General features: G+C 36.7%; 1 protein-coding gene across 1 annotated transcript in view; it reads right to left on the bottom strand.

Moving 5' to 3' along the window:
• Positions 1-635: 635 nt before the first annotated feature.
• The window catches only part of SMAD5 (SMAD family member 5), a 29,831-nt gene continuing 19,793 nt past the window's right edge, over positions 636-10,673 (bottom strand). Inside the window, exons 4-7 of the mRNA XM_082489693.1 lie at positions 9,521-9,640; positions 8,658-8,879; positions 5,878-6,134; positions 636-4,923 (exon numbers count right to left, since the gene is read on the bottom strand). Coding sequence (XP_082345819.1) covers positions 4,780-4,923; positions 5,878-6,134; positions 8,658-8,879; positions 9,521-9,640 — 743 coding nt within the window. The 3' untranslated portion in view covers positions 636-4,779. The remainder of the gene's footprint in view (positions 4,924-5,877; positions 6,135-8,657; positions 8,880-9,520; positions 9,641-10,673) is intronic.

The raw sequence follows: 10,673 nt of genomic DNA, 5'->3' as shown, positions 1-10,673 counted from the left end.
AGCAGGAAGCACAGACAAGATCAAGCAGTATTGACAATTTTGTTGCAGTTTTATCCTAAACAAATAATGTGTCCTTTCTGTAGTTCTTATATGGATATCCCTGTGGAATTGGGATTCAGTATTGTTGTACTCATCCTGCCAAAAAAGAGATTTCTTTCAATTTGTGCACGCCACCAATTACTATCTCAACTTCTATTTCTGTAATTTCTTGGTAAACAAGAGAAAAGTTTTCTTCCCCTCAGTCTTAAAAGATAAGGCTAATAGACAGTAAAAGAACAGGTCACTAAACTTCTCAATTTCCATTTTATTGGAACAGTACTTGAGTTTCAAGAGATACTTCAGCCTTCATTTCAGTTAAAAGGCTATCAGCCATCAGTTTAAAGCTCTACGCATCCAGACGTGATGATCGATCAAATACCTTACAGTCAGCCACAACGGTCCAAAACGAAAAACCAACCACCCCCAACTTAAGAGCATTGCTGAAGTCTTACAGATATACATTCCTTGTACTATGGATTTAAATATTTTTTATAAATACCAAGAAATTGTGGCCGTTTTGGCTGGCTGCATTCTACAACAAGAAAAAAGAACTCTTAAATAAGTTAATGAAATGATTTCATCTCTGCTTCCGAGAACACTGCAGCTTGTATGTTACCAAAACGCTACAGAAAAGTATTTTTAAAGTTACAAGATCACATTTGTATGAGGAGGAATATGGACACAGTAAAGCATCAGCATCAAGAGTTACAAGAACTCACAAATCAACCCTTGTAAACAAATACTTGAGACGTACTATGTTACAGATAAAGGAAATCAGAAAAATCTGTAGGTTTTTTTTGTTTGTTTATTGAAATATGAGCAGCAGTATGCAAAAAATATCTTTAAAAACATAACATAGCAAAAACCTAATAATTTTAAAATTAACAAAATAAAAAGATGTTTAGAGTTAAATGAAAAAACTCATTGCTAGAACTGTGTTTCCTACAATGTAAACAAAAGCATAAAGGTTATGCTTGCAACAAACACAGAAGCGGTTTATGGAGCAGCACAACAAAGCAACATTATGTTTTAATCTGATGGTTTGGTCTATTGATTTGAATTCAGAATGGGTTACCTTCCTAAACAGAAACTTTACAAATACAAAAAAAAGTTAGTCACACCTTTGTCTTTTGAAGCAAAACATTTAGAAAATGTTTTGGTTTGTATTTCTTTTTTTTTTTTTTCTCCCCTAAAACCCATCACTAGCAACACTTTGGGCAACTGAAACAGTATCCTGAAAAAAAATTATTATTTCAAACTATGGAGTAAGTTTGACTTATTTTAATGTTCTCTAGTCTTACACTGCAAGAGTATCTGCCCAAGATTTGACAACTTTCACATTGTAATACTGTGGAGGAAAAAAAAATATCATAGCTTCAAGCAAAACCCAAAAGAATTCCAATATTTTAAACAATTGTATACCGAATCATAACACATGGGCTGTTTCATCATTCTTTTGACTAACAGGCTGTTCTGTTAGATTTGTCTCTCATTGGTCAGTCATACTAGAAAGTTTTATTTTGGTCCTACACATACTATAACCCAATGTCATCCCTTCATGTACAACTACTTCATGCCTAATGCAATTAAATGAACGTAATACTTATGCAAGGCACTGGACTGACTGCCAGCAAGACTGAAGTCCTCTAAGGAGGAATATCCAAGCTAGTGTCTTATCGTAGTGACTATAAAAGCAAACCCAGAAAAAACTTCAGTATATGCCTGTTCTAGGCTCTTCGCTGGTATTGCCAAAGCTGTTAGTTAATGCTGTGGTTGGTGCAAAGTAGAAAGATGCCCAAAAAGAAGAAAATACACTACAAAAGCCGAAACACTTTTCACTGAAGAGTAACATTCAGTTTAAGCTGAACACCGGAAAGACTCCATCTTCCACTACCACACTACTGGCCGATTCAATTTCTCCATCCCTCCATCTAGATCAAGAAGTGACTTATACACAAGCATGCTGCGACAGAAGCAGCACTCTCTGCTATCACTATACTTAAAACATCATTAGGGTCAAACCGTTCTCCATCCAATCTATCTGCGCACTGAAATCTGAATTTTGTATCAGCAGCACAGATGAACTAAACATGATTAGGAACACCGTGAACCAGCAGCGCACAAAATTTGCTAACTAGAAAGCTCTCAAAAGTCCTACTTAAAAGGAACAGAAAAGTAGAACATAGACAAATCTCACTGGGTCTGCTCCTCCAAGCCTACCCTGGCAAAATCAGCAGTCACAAGGATATCCCCAGCACTGCATACATTACGGTTCAAGACTATGTACACAAGCAGAAAAATGCCAGAGTATTTTAGTACTTAATGACAGCATCAGAAGTGGGTTAACTGGATATTATTGCAGAAATTATGGTTCAGTGCATGGGTAGCCAATCTAACCACAATACTAGCACTAAGCACCAGCTCTGGCTCATGAACACCCACTTCAGCACCCATTCTTGAGTCATTTAGTTGGCCACATCTAAACATACAAGTGAACAGAGATGAAGCCAGGTGAAAAACATTTAAAGTAAAATCTTGTACCTACAACTGAGATCTTTCCTTAATCCGATGTGCCACGACAGTTGCTATAAAAACTAGTCAAGAAAAAAAAAAATATCCTGTAGTGTCAAATATAATTCAGCAACTCGACAAGTCAGGCCCAGGGAGAAGCAAACAGAAGCTTGATCCTGTGGCCAACTGACTTTGCATCTTATTTGATCAAAAGAACCAGCTGTGGGTTGCAGTTCCAAAGAATGAAAGAGAAGTCCCCAAAGGTGACCAGCAAATAATGTTATTCCCCTTCTCCTGAAGATGCACTTGTTGGTTTTTAAACATGCTTGAGAAACTGGTTAAAAAAACCCCAAAAATAAAAATAAAAAAAACCAACACACCAAGTAATATAGAAATTCCTGTACAAGAGAATATTAGGGTTCTGCAGAAGTGTTACAGTTTATTCCTTTAAGGCATTTCATAAGAAACATTTTAATGACACGTAAACAATTTTATTCCTTTAAGATCATTTGTTACTTAGGTACCATATGATGCATGATTTCCACATTTGAGCAGAAACTTGTCATTCAAAGACACAAGAACTTGTGTAAGCAATCAATGTCTCAGGATTGCAGTAACTAACTGCAACACATCTTTTAACAAGTATTCGCATTTTAGAGTTTTCAGCCTCTCCCCCAAACACTGAACCCTTTTCTGAAGAGGTGTTCAAGAAAGAGAAAAAGGAGGGTGAGAAGTTAAAAATACAATAGGACTTTTTCTGCATGCAAAGAAGTTTTGGATATAATTCACTTCTAATTCTCTTAGAATATTTTTTCAGCCTCCTTTTTTAGTAAAGGGGAAAAATATGCACGTTATTGAATTGATTTCATTTAGTGTTTAGTACAGTGTTTAAATTCTCTACTGAGTAATACAACAGCACAGGCAACAGGATTCCTTACATGTGAGAGAGAAATTTTGTCATCATATTAATGCAGTCCTTCAATCCCATAAAGCTGCCAACTACAGTTACGAGTCTTCTGATCGAACACCTGCCATCAGAGACAGGATCGAGACCACTGTTTCATGTAGGCTACAAAGAAGTGATTACTTTTGGTCATTACCAACAGGCCTGTATTAAATTACATGATCGGCAAGTAAAAGCTTCTGCATTCAGTAACTAATTTGCTAAGCCACTCACAGTCTTCAAAGAGACTCAAACTCATACTGAAAGTGAATTAAATACAGTGTAATCACTAATACTGCATAATGTCTACTGAGAGATTAAAAAGGCCTAACACAGATCAATTCCAGACAGGTAAAATAAACAGCTAGAACACCAAAAAGAAAACAAAAAACTTATTCCTTCCAAAAAGTAGTAAGCACTGCCATTTACAAATAGTAGTGTTTATGTTAAAATAGAGAAGGGTACCTAAAAAGAAATAGCCTTGGCAACCAAATCCAACCGGCATGAGTGTAAATCAAAGCAAAACAAGAATTACTACTCCAGAAATGTGCAAGATGTTTACCTTGTATCAATTACTATTTAAAATGGTGGTTAAGAGATATTACAAAACTGAAGTGGGAAAAGGCTACAAACTGCTATTCTGCATTAATATACAGTGTGTTTATGACAGCATTTTCCAATAGACAAGTGTTTTTACACCACTCCAATATTTGTAAAAAGTGTATTTTATGTGTACACTAAAAAAAAAAGTATCACATTGTTCAATCTGAGGCAAATTAGCCATAATAAAGTCTAATTTTACTTATGACAGATGTCGACCTTAAGATGTTAAACAACTATGCTAAAAATACAGCTTGCGAGCTTCAGCTGCATATGTTCAAACAGTTTCATAAAGCTTAAAAAAAGTTTCCAAACTATGATATGTATTTATTTTCTGAAGTCAGTCTTCATAATTCTTGTCCCTACAGGACAAAAAGAAAAGAATTTTCCAGTTAAGACATATGCCTGTAAGTTCTAGGGTAAGGAGGGGAAAAGCGTTCCGAATTTTTCAATAGACTTTTTTTCCCTTAGGGCTCAACTGTCACTTAAGCATCACAAGAACAAATTGAAATGTAAAACTGATTAGCTATACACAATGGAATTGGTCACAAAGGGATTTTAAAAAAAAAAAAAAAAAGTTAAACCATAAGATCCATTCTCCATATAGCTCACAGTATCCACACTGGAAGTTTCTCTAGAATTAGATTAAGTTCGCTAAAAATAACGCTGAAGATAGAATTTCAGCACTATGAAACAGATGAGATGGGATTAAGAGGAGAACCCATTTGTGTAAGTACTTTATCCAGCCACTGGAGAGGCCCATGGAGATGAATTTCTATCCAGCATGGGGTGCTCGTGACATCTTGTCGGTGATATTCAGCTCCCCAGCCCTATAAAAATGAACAAAATGTTACCAGTCAAGTTGAGAACATACTTGTCTTTCAAATTAACTGTACTAACAAGAAGCAGGAAACCATCTTCTAAGATCTGTAGGTAACTCACAATCTAGCAACACTTCTTGTCTGAAGGAAAAAAAAAAAACCCGAGGCTGGGAAGGAGTGGGAGGGAAGCTGCACCTGGAAGCCTGAATCAAGTCCTGTCTGCTACATACTTGGAACAACTACACGAGCTCCTCTGTGGAGCGCACTGCTGATGCGAGAATGGCTTCTGGCTATGGCCACATCTCTCTTCTGTTTCTCCCTCCTGCTCCCTATCCTCCACACTCTCAAACTGAGCAGTATGTATCATAATTGACAAAACAAACAAGACATCTTTTGGACAAGATGCAAAAATCCCAGAAGGCCCAAGTCTAGACCCCATGCTAAATCTGAAACGGGCAGCATCTTGGTTAAAGAATGTTGAGAAAACACTACTGAGAGAGTAACAAACAGCACAGTTTGATTTCAGAAATTCAAATCATGTCTTTTTTCCATAATAATTTTTTTAAAAACAGTATTAGGATCTTTGAAAGAGCTGCATTTTTTTCTCCAATCACTTATGCTCCTCTCACATTCTTAGGGTCTTGTAATTCACTTTGTTCCTTCATATTTAAAGCATGAGCTCAAATCTTCTTTAATAAAATTATGGCAACCACAGTGATTAAATCCCTCTCCTGAATACTGAAGTAACTAAATACAGAGCCAACACTCAATAAAGCAATCTGTGCTTTTCCTTTCTTGCATTGATTTGCCTCTCCACAAATTAACCATTTTCAACATACTTGTCACTGAAAAGAACCACATCAGTTCAGAATAGCTTTGCTACACTCTTACAGTGCTAATGTAATTACTGCTGAATACCCAAATCCACAATAAATTTGAATGCCTTCAAAATAATTTGTTTACCTTTACAAAACTCATTCGAATGGTGCACATTTTGGTGAGCTCATATACTGCTTCAAATCCATGGTTGACAGACTGAGCCAAAAGCTGAGCGAACTCCTGATTGTTAAAAATTTTCAGACTGCATCCACTAGGAATCTTGCATACAGTTGTTGGATGAAAGCCATGGTGGTAGTTGCAGTTCCTGCTCTGTACAAATATGCTGCTATCACTTAAACACTCAGCATAGACTTCCCCACCAACATAGTAGAGATGAACTCCTTGGAAACAAAGATAAAAACGTTTCAAATTACTTTTATTTCCAAAAATATAGTATTTAATACAATCCAAGACAGCAAATTTTCTGTTTAAGGAGCTTTTTAGAAAAGCTCTTTTGCCCACACTATAACATACTTTCTCATTTGAAAATGCAGTAGGCTTCATTATACATCAGCCACTAGATGTCCTCCTCTCATCAATTACAGAATAGAAAGAAAAAAAAAAAAAAAAACTACTTCCACACGTCAACAGTTATTTCTCTGTGAGAATAGCTTGAACTTATGTGGATTTTAGAAAACACGTTTTATAAAACTGGTAGCTTCTGCCTATGGCAATTTCAACAGAAATAAGTGTCCTGGGAGAAGGGGCAGCGATAGACATGAATGAGAAAGTGTATCCATAGTCTGTTCTGATTTTCAATCTATTTTTATCAAGCAAAAAGAGACATAAGTCCAACTAATTGCACAACTTAAATATCATCAGGCTTTACAGACCTTAAAATCAACAATGCCCCTAGATTTACCACATCTGCCTGGATTTAGCTATGTGTTGAAAAGCACTCCCTCCCTTTATGGTCTGAAGCCTGTATAACACTATTACTGACTAAAGATTAATATATAAAAGCTGCTAATCCTTTCAGCATCCAAACACAGACTCTCACTGCTACTTCAGCTGAGATACTCACCTTCCTTCCAGATCTCCCTTTCCCCCACCCACCACTGTTATACGGTTGGGATACAGTTCAGTTTAAGGCTTCCTTGCAATACCCTGGGAATCCACTGCAGACTATCCCGTGGTTTGCCAGATGAGGCTGCAGCAAGTCAACAGATGCAAGTTAATCTTTCAGACAGCAGCAACTGTTGTGAACATTGCTAGAGCCACTTGGGACTACGGTAGGATGAAGGTTACACAGAGGAACTTCATCAACCATAAGCAGCTATCAGAAAATCTAGGGGTGGGCAAGAAAGCATTTTTCACAACACAACCCTATTCATTTAAAAAAACAGAGACCACCACTTGCTAGCTAAGTTCTTTTGGTTAAAGACCTTCTGAGAGATTTCTGAAGGCGGCAGCTGGGTAATACAACATTCTGAGAAGAACACAGATTCTTCAAAAATAATCCCATGCACAATTAGAAGTCACTTACGCTTGCAATCCAACACTTCTACAGAAAAAAGCTTGGCAAATAGGATTGCGTAGTTTTAAGGAGGGGAAAAAACCAAGACCTTCCAAACAAAAGCCATAAATAAATAGCACTTTATCCCAAAACAGTCTTAATTGTTCTCCAAACTGTTACCATAAAACAAAGTTTTAGTTTAATAATTAGTACTAGACATGTAGACATTTTAAAGCTCATTGCAGCATCACTGCATCACTCTACAACATGATGGTGGATCCTCGTTACATTTCTGACCTTAGGGGGATGCACAAGATTCCTCTGCTAGTCAAAATTCCGTAAGTCAAAACAAAAGAACCTGACAAACGATCCACGCCCAAGAAATCAGTTGTTCCCCCTTTATAACAGTAAATTTTCCTCGAGCAACAGAATTGCAGAGACAAGTTTCCAACAGATATGAATATATCTCACAGTCTCCAGAGATTCTGTAAAATTTTGCCATGTTTATAGTAGTTTCTAATGAAAAGACTGATAAGGGACAGGATAGGTCTTGAAGAGACACTACAAGCAACAGTGACTTTCATTTAGAAAAAAAACTCAAGATGAACTGTAGCAAATGCTTTTGGGTGCCAAAAGGGCCTCTAGATACACGCAATAGAAACAGGGTTCTCTTCGCAGGACTAAGTTACAAAACAGGAGATATGCAGAAAAGGAATACTACATTTTAAGGTAATCCAAGTACATTCCATCAAAGATGAAAACAGTGCATCTATATGTGCTATCAGTCAAATAGCAGAGGAAAACTAGAAGATCTTGCAAAACCTGCTGTCTCCAGGAATCCCTCCCACACACATACACACCCCATGGATTCACTCAGGCAAATGAGCCCTTGCAGTTTTGCATTAGCACTTCAAAGTCCTGCTGCCATCTCATGCAAGATTTTTGAACGTAATGTAGACAGCAGCATAATACCTTGCACGAAAAACAAAATAAAAAAATATCTTTGATATACTGTAAAGTGGTATGTAGAATCTGATTTAAAAAGCAGATGGAACACAGAATATCATAAGTCCTCCTGCAATATGTTTCTTGATGCCGAAACACAAAATTCTACATACAGACTATCATCAATCATAACAAACAAGCGCCTATAACAATTTAATTTGGTGAGAAGATGTAATATTTAATCTTTTAAATTAGTGCTAAATCAAAATGCATGCAATTCCTAGACTAATTAGAACCAAACTACGCACAAGTAAGTTGTCTTCAGATACTGGAGAGGTAGGTAATGTATCATGGATTACTTCTACTATTCTTATGTGATAATAATCATTGTTGCAGTATAGAGAAGTTGAAATAAAAACAAGGACTTGGCTTCTTAATCATGCATAACACAACTAAGCTTTACCTTTTCCAATATGTCGTCTAGTGTTCTCAATTGTTGAGTTGCGATTAACATTTGAGAGCAAACCTAAGCAGAACCTGTTTTTATTATTGGAGGGATCTGTAAATCCATCTACTAAGACACTTGTAGAAGATGCATGAAAAGCCTCCCCAACACGATTATTTAATTCGTAATACACAATCGAACACCAGTGTTTGGGTTCTTCATAGGCAACGGGCTGAACATCTGAAAATAAGCAAAATGGAAATAACAGTTTACATAAATGTTAAAATATTAAATCTAAAACTGTAAAGTAGGCCCTCCAGAATATCAAGAGAGAACTAAAAGCTTAGTCAACAATTATGATGGGCAAGAACGGTTCTGATTAAAATCTTAATGATTTTTAATTTCATGCATTTTAGCTAGACCATTGATTTTATAATTATTTTCCTATTTTATGCCTGATATTAGACAAAAAAAAACCTACACAAAAAAAAAGATGACTGATATCAGGCAAAACCTGATTCTTCTGTCCACTTTTAAAAAAATTTTAAATTGATATTTTGGGACTCAATTTGCAGAGCTTTTGTGCATATACAATTCCAAGAGCAGGCAAAGGTAGCAGAAAAGACTAACTCTGACAAATGAAAAAAGTTCAACATGTTGTGAGCCACACTATGCACCTGACACTTTAAAAGCCAAGAGATGCACATAAGCAAGGCAAGTTTTATTTCTCATTTCTTTCTGTTACAGCCCCAGTTTGCCTTGGAGGACTGTTCCCACTTACCAACAAGGTTTACTGCACAATTTGAAGTTATTTGTTTAATTTGGTCGTGAGTTTTAAGAAGCCAAACTACGTTAATTTTACACCATACTACACAACTTACCTCTGGTTGATATATTTGGCATGATTTGAGGGATCATTGTATTGCTTGTGTCCATAGACTGAGAATTATCCTGCCCCATTTGATCATCAGGGGGCATATATGCAGGAGGTGGAGTATCAGCTACAAACATGAAAAAATACGAATAAACCTCCACAATTTAGAATATTTATTTATTCATTCTACAGTTGTAAACACACAGAAATACTCTTGAAGAAGAGATGTTAAAGCATTTGGACCCATTTTCAAAGTAACCTGAAGATAACCCAGCCAGGTGTCTTTACAGTAACCTCCTTCAATAGTTGGATTCTTAGCTGTGGGCCTGATAACAAGATTGGACAACTGAGAAAAACTAAGCAACGTGCTTTTTTAACTGAGAGATGTGCTTTTCTTCTTTTAAACAACCGCACTCCTGCAACCGGGCAAGAGGACTATAGTTCCCATTTACAACCCCCCAACACAATCATTAGCTTTGCTGCCCACTCTCTTCTCCGTGTTTAAAAAGTAGAAGAAATAACTTTATTTGCCATAGCATAACGAAGGCCTAAACCAGGTTTTTTTTTTGCTGCTTCTGTAGGCTGAGTTCATTATAAAAGCGTGGACCTCTGCCTTCTTCCATTCAGCACAGTAGTCAGCGTACCAACACACTGTTAACCCCTATTTCAGAAATTCCCTCCAGATACCATTAATGCATCCGTCCCAGTGATCACAGTCCTTATCCAAGAAGGACATGCCACCGAATGGATGCTTTCTGTGGCACTAAACAGCCAGAAAGAACAAACATGAGGCCACTGATCTACTAGACAAATAAGTTCTTTGTTCTGTCAACTCCCTGGGTTTATAAACCACACCAATAACCAGACACTCAATAAGGCTCCTTTCCTTTGCCCCTATCCATTGTTTTTTTCTCCCCATTTTTCACTCAAATTGGTTTAATTCCTGTCAAAAATTTGCTCTAGTTTTTTTCCAGTTAAATACCACATGTAAGCAATCTTTAGAGCAAGACATCAATATACGTCTTGCTCATCCTCTTGTATCTGCTTTCTTTTCTTTGCTAGGTATTCTTCTGAAGTATGTATCAAGTTATTCTACATTGAAGCTGTGCAGAATAACTCACCACTATGGTATCCGTGACAAAAAAACATTTGGAAATATA

Source organism: Vanellus vanellus (assembly GCF_965231255.1).
Source record: "Vanellus vanellus genome assembly, chromosome: 13".
Taxonomy (NCBI): domain Eukaryota; kingdom Metazoa; phylum Chordata; class Aves; order Charadriiformes; family Charadriidae; genus Vanellus; species Vanellus vanellus.
Note: the sequence above shows the minus strand (reverse complement) of the source record. Positions and strands in the feature narration are given on the sequence as shown.